Below are 15,636 nucleotides of genomic sequence, written 5' to 3'. Positions count from 1 at the left end.
AGCAGACTGGAAGAGAAGGACAGGCAGGGATGGGTTTCCCACAGAAACAGGAGGGAAGGAAGCTGATGGATGTGAAGTGTGAGTGTGTGCTCATTCTCTTTTGAGTGCTTCTGTTTTCTTGATTAAATAGGAAACTAAGATTATCAGCTGAGAAAGAGGTTGAAGGAGGTAATGGGGGTTTGCAAAGAGAGAAGAAGATACTACAAAGTCATCCAAGAGGGCAGGAGAATGAACATGCTAGGAAAATAGTGTGTGATGGATGGGCAGCAAAGAGGCTCAACTTGAGGTAGGAGGTCATGAATTTAATGGATCTTGTCATGAGGATGTGGAGAAAAGGGAACCCTCATACACTGTTGATGGGAATGTAAATTGGTGCAGCCACTGTGGAAAACAGTATGGAGTTTTCTCAGAAAACTAAAAGGAGAACTACCACATGACTCAGAAATTCCACTCCTGGGTACCTATCTGAAAAAAACAAAATCACTAATTAAAAAAGATACATGCACCCCAATATTCATAGCAGCATTACTTACAATTACTAAGATATGGAAACAACCTAAGTGTCCATCAACAGACGAATGGATAAAGAAGATGTGGTATACACACACACACACACACACACACACACACACACACACACACACACACATGCAAAATGGAATACTGTTCAGCCATAAACAAGAATGAAATTTTGCCATTTGCAACAACAGGGATGGACTTGGAAGGTATTATGCTAAGTTAAAGAAGTCAGACCACTTACATGTAGAATCTAAAAAATAAACTAGGGACTTCCCTAGTGGTCCAGTGGTTAAGAATCCGCCTTCCAATGCAGGGGACGCAGGTTCGATCCCTGGACGGGGAACTAAGATGCCACAGGGCAACTAAGCCTGCGCGCCACAACTACTGAGTTTGCACGCCTTAACTAGAGAGCCCACGTACCACAAACTACAGAGCGCATGCGCTCTGGAGCCTGTGCGCCACAACTAGAGAGAAGCTCATACACCACAACTAGAGAGAAACCCACAGGCCGCAACTAGAGAGAAGCCCAAGCACCGCAATGAAGAGCCCAAGCGCTTCAACGAAAGATCCCACGTCTCAACGAACATCCCGTGTGCTGCAACTAAGACCCAACGCAGCCAAAAATTTTTTTAAATAAATAAATTAAATTAAATTAATTAAAATAAATAAATAAAACAAACTAGTGAGTATAACAAAAAAGAAACAGACTCAGAAATATAGAGAACAAACTAGTGGTTACCAGTGGGGAGAAAGAAGGGAGGAGGGGCAAGATGGCGTAGGGGATTAAGAGGTACAAACTATTATGTACAAAATAAATAAGCTACAAGGATATATTATACAACACAGGGAATATAGCCAATATTCTATAATAACTATAAATGGAGTATAACCTTTAAAAATTGTGAATCACTATGTTGTACACGTGTAACATATAATATTGCACATAAATTATAGCTCAATTAAAAAAAAAAAAATGGAGCCTGGTCAGCGTGGTGGTGTGCTGAGGTGCCCAGGCACTGAACTCATGAAGAGCTGGATTTCCAAAGCCCACCACATGCCAGGCATTACACCTCATACACTTTGACCCTCATTATGGCTGCCCCATGACAAGGTAGGCATTACTATCTCCATTTTACAAATGAAGGAACCAAGACATGGAGGCCAAATGACTTGTCCAAGGCAAAACCACAGAAAAAAGTAGAACCAGAATTCAAACTAGACAGTCAAATGCAGCACCACCACTCCCCATGCCGTGCAAAATGGTTGTCTCAGGATATGAGTGCTCCTTCCCATGTTTAGACCTTTATAAGGGCTTCCAAAAGAATCTTTTTTCATGAAATGTCTAGATTTTAAACAAATACTCCAATATAAATATTTCAATGGTCAACTCAATTCAAATTAATAACAGTTGCTTTCTTTGGGATGGAAAGTAATGTAGAGGCAGCAGGATGGGAAGGGGAAGAGGAAAGGTTAAATGAACTAAGATTCTGAGCCTAGAAAGAAAAAGGATAAGAAATGATCTAATTCTTGCTCTGGAACTAAATTAAACAGGAATCTGACTGATCCTGATTACTATGTCCTGAAAATCAGAAAAGAATCATCAGGAAGTTTAAAAGTATTTTTTTTTTCATAGAATTCTTAAAGATAATGACAGGTACACACCCTACTTACTGCCAATGTTAAATTCATCTTCATTAAGGCCCACATTTTCTTAGTACCTGCGTGCTCTTTAAAAATATATATTTGGGTTTCTTAATATTAACAACAACAATAATAATAGCACCAGAATACTGTAATAGCAATTGCCTGAGCACCAATGTATGGCAAACACTATGATGTGTCTCTGCACTGTTCCCTGAGTTAAACCTACTCCATGAAGCAAGCATTTTGATCCCCATTTTGTAGCTGATTCTGGAACTCAGAGGGGTTAAGAAATATGACCTGAGTCACACAACCAGTAAGTGGCAAAGCTTTGAATATGTGGACCTACAGGCCTGGATTAGGCAATAAACAGGGAGGAGATGGGCTTTACAACCAGAGATGGTCACTAACTATGTCAAAGAATTATCATTAAACTTAAAAAACAGACTTTTCGGCAATTCGGTCAGGGAAACTTACAGAAAAGTTGTTACCTAAATCCAGAGTATACTTCATAAGAGAAACACTAAAGTCCCTATGACACACAACAGGCCCACATGGCTATTTTCTGAAGTTTTAAAAGAACAAAACAAAAAAACAATTCTACCCTCACCCAGTGAACCAAGTGCTCCCTGCCTCTAAATGGATTTGGATGGAGATCAGAAAGGGACTCAGACAAAAAGGCCTCCAGGAAACAGCTCCTTGTCCTGGTTCCACCAGGGAGGCTGTCCTTTGAAGTCTCTCCCAACAGTTTTGCTTAGATAAGATGTTTTTCTCCCAGAGACAATGAGTGATTCCTCAGAGATCTGCCTTTGGAAGACAGAGAAACAAACTATCACATATAGGTATATGTCAGGATTTTTTTGTTTGTTCAATGTTAGTTTGTTTTAAACTGTACTTCTTACCTGGATCCGTATCAGAAGAGCAAGGAATAGAAAAGGCTTCCTCAGAACTAAAAGCCTCACTGTTGGCCTCCTGGCTGGGTCTCTGCAACACGTAATCCCTTATGTCATAAGCTGATGGCAGGTCCAAAGCATTGCTCTCCTCTGATTGGCTTCCTGGAGTGGCTTCCTGATTTGCCATAGTCCTGCCATGGAAAAAAAAAACAATTCAATACAGAAGGTATTGCATAAGAGGAGCCTCCATTACAGCCATGGCTTAAAGCACCTTAAAGGCCAAAAAACAGTAGAACCAAAATAATTTACTTTCCTGTTACTAACAGTCTTCCTTGTCTTTGCTTTACTTTCCTGTTATTAATGGTCTTCCTTGTCTTTGCTTTAGACCCAGCATTTGTTTACCATGTTTCTTCATCATGAGAAACAAGTAACTCTCAGCACAGAAAGAAACCATGAATCATTTCAGCTGGAAAGTGAACTGCATGTCTGATAAGGATGAAATACTGTTTAGCACTATAATCCAAGGACTACACAAATATTTAATGAGATGGGAAACTGTCCATGATATATTAAATGGAAAAAGATTTAAAAACTATAGGTAGGGTTTGATCCATATTTTATAAAATATCGTGTGTGGGATGTGTGTGTATGAAATATACAGACCTATAGCTAGAAAAAAAAAGTCTAGAAGGGTATATCCCAAATTAATTCCAGTGATAATTAACTCAGTGGTTTAATTTCTGGGTAGTGAAATTACAGGTGATTTGCATCTTCTTCTGTGGCCTTCAGACAACTGTTAACATGCCAGGCCCCAGGGATGCAAAGATGAATGTGATAGACACTTCCTTTGAGTTGCTCAGGTTGGGATGATCCAAACACAGAGACAGACAGTGCTAACACCATGATAAGATGAAGAGGCGCCCAGAGAGGGGCAGTAGGCTTTCTGGAGGAGGCTGTCCCCAAGTGTGGGGCAGGCCATGGCCAGGGGACAGTATGAACCCCAGAGGAACCAGCTTGGGCAACCACAACTGGCAAGAGGTGTTGAGAGTTTTGGACATTTCTTGTTAAAAATTAGGTGTCCCTTATCCCTCCTGGTTGATGTCTACCTGTGGGCTGGAGGGCTCTTTGCAGTACATCCAGCCCTGCCCACCTCTCTGTAAAATAATTATGGGCCTGGAGAGATCCTGGACCCTCTGCTACTCTCTGCCTCTTAAGTTGTCATCAGTAACTCTTACTATGGTCAACACCACACCCTGTGACTACCACAGGCCACCAGGTACCATGCAGAGGAGACACATGGTCAGATCTGCAGATTTGGCAGCTGGACAGCAGGCAATCTCAGGAGCGACAGGAATTCAGACAACTGTTGTGGTCCCAGTGAGAGAGGAAGAGCAGGGCAGGGCACTAGCAGCCAAGAGCAGGGGACAGACTAAGAAGATGTTTAGGAACAGAAATAAGAGTCAAACTTAATAACTGAATGGATAAAAGGGCTAAAGAGGAACCAGAAGTCAACAAAGAGTGGTAGCTTCAGTGACAGGGTTGTATTATCAACTGAGTGAGAGCAGACCGGAGAAGGATAGGTTTGGGAGGAGGCAGTATTCCAAATTATGGGATATTATCCAGCTGTTAAAATGACAGTCAGAACTTGAAAGATCTATGTCTGAATGACAGAAGCAATTTCAGAATAACATGAGCAGTATAATAATACGAGTAGTTAACATTTATTAAGTGCTTTTTGGTTGCCAGGCATTGTGCTAAGAGCTTCATCTCCAACAGCCCTATGAAGCAGGTAATCTTATTATTACCCTCATTTACAGTCAGATAGTCGGCCCCAAACACAGGAGAAGTAGAGTAACTAGCCCAAGGAAACCCGTCCAGAAAGTACCAACCTAGGATGAACCCAGCTCCAGAGCCTCCCGACTGCAGCCCAAACTACCACCTGATCAAGCAAAGATAGGAGGTATAAAAACAAATCAACAGAGAGACCTGGCAAGACACCTCTCATTTGAGGACACCCAGTCACATGCTGTTGTGGACATTCGCTCAGGCAGACAGTGAGCCAAGACATCAGCTGATTGCTTCTGGAAGGAGTGAGGTGATCAAGATTCCCAAAGAAGCAAGAACATCCTGTCTTTGCACATTGCTATATTAGCCAACCAAGCCCGAAGTTTCAGCAAACACCTCTGCTGCAGGCATCTGTGGCTCCTCCTTCTGCCCTCATCTTACCAAACACTGCTCTGGAGGTTTCTGGAAGGGAACAAACAGGTTAATAAATGACAGCCACGTATCCTGCTTGCCTACAAAGTTGCATTGAAATCAGCCAGCAACAGAAGTCGTTATTAATGACATGGAACAAAAGGAATCCTTTTTGAAAACAAATAGCACCTTGATGTGATATCTATCTTTTCTTTTATAATCACTTATATTAAATGTCAAATACATCACAAACTGGTTATTTGAACAAAAAAAAGAAAAAAACAATCTACTGAAAGGCAGAATCCTGTTTATTACAAAATAAGTACCTGTGCATGTAAAACATTATTTTGGATTCAATGAATTTGTACAGGAGAAATCAAATAATAGGGACAGGTGAGACCCTTCTAATGATCTGAAACTACCTAGGCTGGCCAAGTAGAATGCAATGATTATCCTTTGCCCCAAAACTTTTGATATGTGGTTCAATTTCCTTCTCTAGAAGTGCTTATTTTCTTCTCTTAAAGGTGCTTTAATTACACAATCTAAATATTATTTTCCAATACTTGGGAGTATAGGATGCCTTGTGACTGCAGGCACAAGAAGTTTCTCAGTACATAAATACCTGCTTACCAAGAGAAAGCAGCCATTGCTCTACAGATTCTTACAAATCTACAAAAACAACTCAGTCAGGGTCCATGTATAAGAAGCAGTTTAATTTCATTGACTTTTTTCTTTTTCTTTATTTTTGGCCGCACCATGTGGCTTGCGGGATCTTAGTTCCCCAACCAGGGACTGAACCCAGGCCATGGCAGTGAAGTGCCAAGTCCTAACCACTGGACTTCCAAGGAACTATGTACTTTTTTTTTTTTCCCCCAATTAAGGCTCTCTCCTCCCAATATTTTACATGAAAAATTTCAAACAAAGGATAGTGGAAAGAATTTAATACAATAACCATCCATATAGCTACTGCCTAGATTTCTTTATTCTTACTCAATTTACTTAAACACCAAAACAAAACCAAAAACAGTTCACCCATTTCTTCCACCACTCTCCCCCCACCACTTCTGACAACCGCCAATCTGCTCTCTGTATCTATAAGCTTAATATAAAGTATTTGTATTTCTCTGACTCATTTCACTTATAGTGGTCTCAGGGACATTCATGTTGTTGCAAATAGCAAGATTTCATTCTTTTTATGGCTGAATAATATTACATTGTACATATATATCACATCTTCCTTATTTACTCATCCATCAATGGACTCTTAGGTTGTTTTTCTATCTTGGCTATTATAAATAATGCTGCAATGAACATGGGGGTGCATATATCTTTTCTAATTAGTGTTCTTGTTTTCTTTGGATAAATACTCAAAATTGGAATTCCTGGATCATATGGTAGTTCTATTTTTAACTTTTTGAGGAACCTCCACACTTTTCTATAGTGGCACCAATTTACATTGGCATGAGGTTTCCATTTTCTCTATATCTATGCCAACACTTGTTATTTCTAGTCTCTATTTATTTATTGGCCACGCCCTGCGGCCTGTGGGGTCCTAGTTCCCTGACCAGGGATCAAACCTGCACCACTGCATTGGAAGCGCAGAGTCTTAACCACTGGACCACCAGTCTTTTTTTTTTTTTTTTTGCGGTACGCGGGCCTCTCACTGCTGTGGCCTCTACTGTTGCGAAGCACAGGCTCTGGACGCGTAGGCTAAGCGGCCATAGCTCACGGGCCTAGCCGCTCGGCTGCATGTGGGATCTTCCCGGACTGGGGCATGAACCCGTGTCCCCTGCATCGGCAGGCAGACTCTCAACCACTGCACCACCAGGGAAGCCCAGGATCACCAGTCTTTTTGATATTAGCCATTCTGACAGGTGTGAGGTGATATCTCATTGTGGTTCTGATTTGCATTTCCCTGATGATTAATGATGTAGAGCATCTTTTCATGTACCTGTTGGCCATCCATATTTCTTCTTGGGAAAAAATGTCTACTCATATCTTCTACTCATTTTTTAACTGGATTGGTTGTTTTTTTACTATTGAGTTGTATGGGTTCTTTATATATTTTAGATATTAGCCCCTTATCAGATATATGATTTGCAAATACTTTCTCCCATTCAGTAGGTTGCCTTTTCATTTGTTGATGGTTTCCTTTGCTGTGCAAAAGATTTTTAGTTTAATATAGTCCCACTTGTTTATTTTTGCTTTTGTTGCTTTTGGTTTTGGTGTCAGATTCAAAAAATCATCATCAAGACCTATGTCAAAGGGACTTCCCTGGTGGCACAGTGGTTAAGAATCTGCCTGTCAATACAGGGGACATGGGTTCGAGCCCTGGTCTGGGACGATTCCATGTGCCGCAGAGCAACTAAGCCCTGTGCGCCACAACTACTGAGCCTGCACTCTAGAGCCTGCAAGCCCCAACTCCTGAAGCCCCTGCACCTAGAATCCATGCTCCACAAGAGAAGCCACCATAATGAGAAGCTGGCGCACTGCAACGAAGAGTAGCCCCCACTCACCACAACTAGAGAAAGCCTGCAAGAAGCAATGAAGACCCAATGCAGCCAAAAATAAATAAATAAATAAATAATTTTTTTTAAAGATGTATGTCAAGGACTTTATCACCTCTATTTTCTTCTAGGATTTTTACAGTTTTAGGTCTCAAGCTCAAGTCTTTAATCCATTTTGAGTTAATTTTTGTGTATGGTGGTCCAATTTCATTCTTTTGCATGTGCTGTCAATTTTCCTAGCACTATTTATTGAAGAGACTGTCCTTTCACCATTGGACATTCTTGTCTCCTTTCTCATAAATTAATTAATATATGCATAGGTTTATTTCTGAGCTCTCTATTCTGTTCCATTGATTTATGTGTCTGTTTTTAATGCCACCATACTGTTTTAATTATTATAGCTTTGTAATATAGTTTGAAATAAGGGCACATGATGCCTGCAGCTTTGTTCTTTCTCAAGATTGCTGTGGCTATTCAGAATCTTTCATAGTTCAAAATTTTTGTTTGTTTGTTTTATTACTGTGAAAAATGTCATTGGGATTTTGATCGGTATTGCATTGAGTCTGTATATTGTTTGGGGTAGCATGGACACTGTAATATTAATTCTTCCAATCCATGAGCACAGAATATCTTTCCATTTATTTGTGTCTTCTTCAATTTCTTTCATTAATGTCTTGTAGTTTTCACTGCACAGGTCTTTCACCTTCTTGGTTAAATTTATTCCTAGGTAAAAACAAAAATCTTTTAAAAAGAAAAAGAAAAAAACTTATTCCTAGGTATTTTATTTTATTTTATTTTATTTTTCTTGCAGTACACGGGCCTCTCACTGTTGTGGCCTCTCCCGTTGCAGAGCACAGGCTCCGGACGCACAGGCTTAGCAGCCATGGCTCACGGGCCCAGCCGCTCCGTGGCATGTGGGATCCTCCTGGACCGGGGCACGAACCCACGTCCCCTGCATCAGCAGGCGGACTCTCAACTACTGCGCCACCAGGGAAGCCCTATTTTATTATTTTTGATGCAATTGTAAATGGGACTGTATTCTTAATTTCTCTCTCTGATAGTTCATTATGCAACCGACTTTTGTGTGTTGATTTTGTATCTTGCAACTTTGCTGAATTTGTTTATTCTAACAGTTTGTTGATGGAGTCTTTACGGTTTTCCATATATAATATCATGTCATCTTCAAACAGTGACAGTTTTACTTCTTCCTTTCCAATAGAGATGCCTTTTACTTCTTTTTCTTGCCTAACTGCTCTGGCTAGAACTTCCAGTACTATGTTAAATAGAAGTGGCAAAAGTAGGCATCACTCTCTTGTTCCTAATCTTAGCTGTGGGCTTGTCACTTATGGCCTTTTCCTAGATTTCATAATTAACATTTTACTATGATCTTCTTTATCAGATAACCAGCTATCCAACTCTCTATTCATCCATCAATTCACTTATTTTTATATATATTTCCATTTAAAAATTGATATAATGAAAGCTTCTGAGGGGATGTGTATGATATAATCAATTTGCATCTTCAAAGGCTCACTCTGTCAGCTGAGTGAAACACAAATGAGAGGAGGGTAAATGTGAAGTAAGGAACACAGCTAAGAAGCTCTGCAAAAATGTCCAGAGATGTGCAGGGGCTCTGGAGTTGGAGAGACTGCTCTCACTTTTTAGCTGTCACCTTGGGCAAGTCACTTAACCTCAATTTCCTCATCTATAAAAATGGCTTGATTACTATGCTTACCTCATAGGGTTGTCATAAGGATTATATAAAATTAATGCATGTAAAATACTTAGTACAGTCTCTGTGCTCATGATGGTTAGCTCCAATAAGTAAAACAGTAATAATTAAAAAACAAATCACAGGCTCCTCTCTTCCCAGCCAACCACCAGCCCATTTGCCCCTCTACTTCCCATCCTATAGCCATGTTGCTTCTTTCATTCTTTTCCAGTAGATTCTATGGTTCACAGTCTTGTTAATACCCTGAACTTTCCTGCCCTGCCCATTCTGTCTTTTCATCACACTCCTTTGGCAAAATTCAGCCTAGACGACCTCAACTATCTCCCTATTTTCTGTGTGCTGGACATGAGAGTCATCAAACAGGTCAGGGCAGACTGGCTCTCTCTAAGTGTCTGAGCACCCACCTGGAATGGGCTATCTGGCTAAATGGATCCTGAGATGTTTATCTCATAACTTCCTCTCAACCCCCTCCTCGACTCTTTCATATTTTCTCCACTCTTCTTCAACTCAGACCCTCTCCATCACTCACATACCTTCCTCCTCTTTTCAGTATATCATCTCACTTCCTAATTGACAAGGGAAACAGAAGCCAGCAGAGAGGAACTTCTTCAGCTCTCTCAACATAACAAAGGCTCCCACGTCCGCACACTGCTTTACCTCTCTGTAAAACAGGGAGCTGTCCCTTGTGTGGCAAAGGCCAACCACTCCACCTGGGCTTTAGATTCCACTCTCTGGACTTTTCCAGAAGCCTTCGGAGACGATAATCCCTTCTCTGGCTTCTGTTCCACTGGATCTTCACTTACACTTTTCAACAGGCCCAAATCACTCCCATTTTCAATAAAACCTGGTGTGTAAAAGAATATCCTTATTCTTTGGAAATACCACTCAAATATTTAGTGTTAGGGAGACATGATGTCTGCAGTATATATATATGAGAGAGAGAATAATAAAGTAAATGGGGCAAGTGTAGACAATTGATGAATCTGGAAAATGTTATTTGGGAGTTCCTTGTACTAGTCTTGCAATTTTTTGAAGGTATAAAATTATATCAATATTAAAATTGTCAAGAAAGAAAAGCAAAACGAAAACCTTTGACACCTGCCTTCCTCACAGCCAATCTCCTCTCACTTCCACAGACTTCTCAAGAGTCTAGAATTGGCTCATTTTCTCATCTCCACCAACTCAATCACTCCACCATAACTTCTAGAAATTCCTTCTTCTGACACTCTTTCTTTACTTTTCAGGAAGCCACTCACCCAGCTGACATCCCAGCTAGGCTTGTTCCTTCCTGCCTCCTCTGTGGCTCATCTTCCATCTCCAATTGGACTTCCTCAAGGATATCCCAAGGCTTTCTCCTCTTCTTTCCTCCTCTGAAACATTAATTACCACCCAGAAACTTCTAGCCTGGTTCCCCCAACCTCTGACCCCACTTCTATCTTTCCATCAGGTTTTCCAATAAGCCTTGCTTCTTCCCGCTGCACCTGTCCTTCCCTCTTGTGGATAACTATTCTAAAAAATGGAGGACGGAACATTTCCCAGTTTACGCAATGAGCCCACTGTTATCCTCACACCAAAACTAGACAGAGACATAACAAGAAAACTATAGACCAGTATCATGAATACAGACACAAAAATCCTTGACAGAATACTAGCAAAATGAACCGAGCAACATATAAAAAGGATTACACTCCCTGACCAAGCAGAACTTATCCCAGAAATGCAAAGTTGCTTTAACATCTGAAAATCAATCAATGTAATACACTATATTAGGATAAGGGACAGAAACAACAACAGACACACACACACACAATCAACTGACAAAGTCAAATACCCATTCATGATCAAAACACTCAGCACACTCGGAAAAGAAGGGAACTTCCTCAATCTGATAAAGGGCATTTTTGAAAAAACCATAGCTAGCATCGTACTTCATGGTGAAAGACTGAATGTTTTCCCCTTAAGCTCAGGAACAATTTAATATTAACTGCTCTCATCACTTCTATACAACATTGTACTGGAGCTAAAACCTTTAGCTGCACAATTAGGCAAGAAAATGAAATAAAAGGCTTCCAGATTGGAAAGAGAGAAGTAAAACTATTTCTATTAGCAGAAGACATGATCTTGTGTATAGAAAGTCCCAATGAATCCACTTAAAAAAAACTACTAGAATAATTAAAGTTAAACAAGGTTGCAGGATACAAGATCAATACAGAAAAATCATTTGTATTTATATACACTAGCGATAAACAACCTAAAAATGAAATTAAAAATATAATTTTGGACTTCCTTGGTGGCACAGTGGTTAAGAATCTGCCTGTCAATGCAGGGAACATGGGATTCAAGCCCTGGTCTGGAAGATCTCACATGCCGCGGAGTAACTAAGCCCATGCACCACAACTACCGAGCTTGCGCTCTAGAGCCCACAAGCCACAATTACAGAGCTCACGTGCCGCAACTACTGAAGCCCACATGCCTAAAGCCCATGCTCCACAACAAGAGAAGGTACAGCAGTGAGAAGCCCGTGCACTGCAATGAAGAGTAGCCCTCGCTTGCTGCAACTAGAGAAAGCCCATGTGCAACAATGAAGACCCAACATAGCCAAAAATAAATAAAATAAATTTTTTAAAAAAGAATGTAATTTCATTTACAATAGCATCAAAAAGAATAAAATACTTAAGTACACATAATGAAAAATATGTAAGTCATGTACACGGAGAACTATTTTAAAATGTTGAAAGAAACTAAAGCTCCAAATGAATGGAAAGACATCCTATGTTCATGGAATTGAACACATACTATTTTAAAATGGCAATATTGCCCAAATTGGTATATGGATCAATACGGTTCTTACAAAATCTCAGTTTTTTTTTTTTAAATTTGCAGACATTTGACAAAACTGTTTAAAAGTACATATGGAAATGCAAGGGGCCCATAAAGCCAAACCAATCTTTTTTTTTTTTTTTTTGCGGTCCGCGGGCCTCTCACTATTGTGGCCTCTCCCGTTGCGGAGCACAGGCTCCGGACGCGCAGGCTCAGCGGCCATGGCTCACGGGCCCAGCCACTCCGCAGCATGTGGGATCTTCCCGGACTGGGGCACTAACCCATGTCCCCTGCATCAGCAGGTGGACTCTCAACCACTGCGCCACCAGGGACGCCCAAGCCAAACCAATCTTGAAAATGAAGAACACAAATTTGGAGTACTCATACTTTCTGATTTCAAAACCAATTATAAGCTGCAATAATCAAGACTGTGTAGTATTGGAATAAAAACAGTCAATGGAATAAAATTGAGAGTCCAGAAGTAAAATCTTACAGTTATCGACTGAAGTTCCCTAGATGCCAAGACAATTCCGCAGGGCAAGGACAGTCTTTTCAACGCTAAGACAGCTGGATATCCACATACAGAAAGGTAAAATGGCTCAAGTACTTTGGAAAACAGTTTAGCAGTTCCTCAAATGGTTGGATCAGGCGATCCCACTCGTAGGTATATGTGCTCAGGAGAAATAAAAACATGTGTCCACTCAAACTGTACACAGATGGTCACAGCGGCTTTATTCATAAGAACCAAAAAGTGTAAACAATCCAAATGTCCATCAACTGATGAATGGATGAACAAAATGTGGTATATGAACACAAGGAATATTTTTCTGCAATAAAGGAATTAAGTTCCGATACATGCTACAACAAGAACAAACTTTTAAAACATTATACTTAGTGAAAGAAGCTAGTCAAAAAAGACCACATACTGTATGCTATTTATATCAAATATGCAAATTGACAAATCTATAGAGACAAAAAAGTAGACTATCAATTGCCTAGGACTGGGAGGCCATAGTGAATAGAGAGTGACTTTTAATGGGTACAAGGTTTTTCTTCGAGATGATGAAAATATTCTGAAATTAGATTGTGGTGACGGATGCACAATTCTGGGGATATATGAAAAACCACTGAATTTTACACTTCAAATGGGAATTTTTTATAATATGTCAATTATGTCTCAAGAAAGTTGTTTTTTAAAAAAAGAAGAACCGAAGCTCATTTAGACACACTGCACGCAAATTCTGGGGCTTCCCCAAGGCGTTCGCTGCAGAGGCCGCCCGTGGTGAGGGAGGAGGGGTTTGGGAGCAGGCCAGGGAAAGCAGCCGTAACTTCCCAACTAGGAGAGAACGGCCTGATGCCTTGCGGAGACCCCCTCCCTTCCCCCAATCCAATCCACTCGTGAGTCCGCAGAGAAAACTGGCCCAGAAAAGTCGCCAGGCCCCGATTACACTCACCGCCCCGCAACAGCAGCCGCCTCAAACCGGAAGCGGCGACTCCACGTTTGTTACCGGAAAAGCAGAGTTTGAAAGGAAGTCGCAGGAACCATCTTTGCTGAGGTCAGAAAAGAACAAGGGAAGGCAGTTACGGCCATCTTGACTGAGGGCATTGGCCCCGCCAACACTGCTTTCCACAAATAGCTAGTTCGGGCAATTTCTAGAGGTTTATTGATAAATGTGCTTGGTGGATACTAAAGGGAACAGGAGAAATATTTTAAACGTTTAAAACTTCGAACGTCTACATTTAAATAAACATAAAAAGTAGAGTGAAATTAACAAAGAGAATGTTAATATTTCAACATGTTGCATTCAGGTAGCTGTACACAACTGCCAGAACTGCAGGACCACGCAAAAGAGTTAAGGGTTATTGTTCCATTTCATCATCTTCTTGAAAACGTCCTGTACACTCACAGCCTCCTATAGATGTCTACACTGGGATAGAACCCCATAAATCAGGAGTCCTACACTAGCTGAGGTTTGGCCAACTACCTGCCAGATACTTTGAGCTTATGGCAAGCAAGCTGACTGATGTAGTGACCTTTTGAAGACAATTTTTTTTTTTAATAAATTTATTTATTTATTTATTTTTGGCTGCTTTGGGTCTTCATTGCTGTACGTGGTCTTTCTCTAATAAGTTGCAGTGAGCAGGGGCTACTCTTTGTTGCGTTGTGCGGGCTTCTCACTGCAGTGGCTTCTCTTGTTGCGGAGCATGGGCTTTAGGAGTGCGGGCTTCAGTAGTTGTGGTGCACGAGTTTTGTTGCTCCACGGCATGTGGGATCTTCCTGGACCAGGGCTTGAACCTGTGTCCCCTGCATTGGCAGATGGATTATTTTTTTTGTTTTTTTTGCGGTACGCGAGCCTCTCACTGTTGTGGCCTCTCCCGTTGCGGAGCACAGGCTCCGGACGCGCAGGCTCAGCGGCCATGGCTCATGAGCCCAGCTGCTCCACAGCATGTGGGATCTTCCGGGACTGGGGCACGACCCCGTGTCCCCTGCATCAGCAGGCGGACTCTCAACCACTGTGCCACCAGGGAAGCTCATATTTAGACAAACCTAACAAGGCGACTGTAAATTTCACTTTTGCTTCCAGCTTTATGCTTTGATAATCAGTGTATAAATTTTTTGTTAATATTTACTTATTTATTTATTTGCTGCACAGGGTCTTACTTGCAGTATGTGGGATCTAGTTCCCCGACCAGGTATCAAACCCAGGTCCCCTGCATTGGGAGTGCAGTCTTAGCCACTGGACCACCAGGGAAGTCCCAATCAGTGTATAATTTTGATTTTCACTTTTTTCCATGTGTATCTCACAAAAATACACATGCTACTCTTCCAAAGTAGCATGATAGATTGTGATTAGAGAAAGCCTGGAATGACATTAAGTTATTTTCCCGTCCGTTTTAGGAATGATAAACTCAAATATAACTGAATGAAATTAATTATCTCATTATGCAACCATTAAAACTGACTTTAAAAATAACAACTTGTTGGGGAACTAAGATCCCACATTCCGTGGGGTAAGGCCAAAAAACAAAAAAAAATTACGACTTGCTACAGGACTTCCCTGGTGGTCCAGTGGTTAAGACTCCATGTTCCCAATGTAGGGGGCCCATGTTCGATCCCTGGTCAGGGAACTAGAACCCACATGCCGCAACTAAAGGATCCCCCGTGCTTCAATGAAGATTCCGTGGCTCACCCAAATAAATAAATATTAAATAAATAAATAAATATATAGATATATAGATATATATATATATATCAAAAGAAAATCCTGGATCATGCATTGCATTCTCAGTTTTCATGTCTCTTTAGTCTCCTTTAACCTCCGTTTCT

At 40.9% G+C, this 15,636-nt stretch overlaps 1 protein-coding gene across 8 annotated transcripts in view; it reads right to left on the bottom strand.

The window, feature by feature from the left end:
• SHLD1 (shieldin complex subunit 1) overlaps window positions 1–13,869 on the bottom strand; it is a 110,587-nt gene extending 96,718 nt beyond the window's left edge. For 6 of the 8 annotated variants that reach the window (XM_060123870.1, XM_060123866.1, XM_060123872.1 and 3 more), the window contains exons 1-3: window positions 13,763–13,827; window positions 5,040–5,300; window positions 3,063–3,244 (exon numbers count right to left, since the gene is read on the bottom strand). In XM_060123870.1, the coding sequence (XP_059979853.1) occupies window positions 3,063–3,244; window positions 5,040–5,092 (235 nt within the window). In that variant the 5' untranslated portion in view covers window positions 5,093–5,300; window positions 13,763–13,827. Of the gene's footprint in view, window positions 1–3,062; window positions 3,245–5,039; window positions 5,301–13,762 lie in introns of those variants that run through there. The other 2 variants (XM_060123867.1, XM_060123868.1) reach the window with 2 other exon arrangements.
• Between the last annotated feature and the right edge of the window lie 1,767 nt (window positions 13,870–15,636).

The sequence above is a fragment of the Lagenorhynchus albirostris genome, chromosome 15, assembly GCF_949774975.1.
Source record: "Lagenorhynchus albirostris chromosome 15, mLagAlb1.1, whole genome shotgun sequence".
Classification (NCBI taxonomy): domain Eukaryota; kingdom Metazoa; phylum Chordata; class Mammalia; order Artiodactyla; family Delphinidae; genus Lagenorhynchus; species Lagenorhynchus albirostris.
This window is presented reverse-complemented; position numbering and strand designations above follow the sequence as displayed.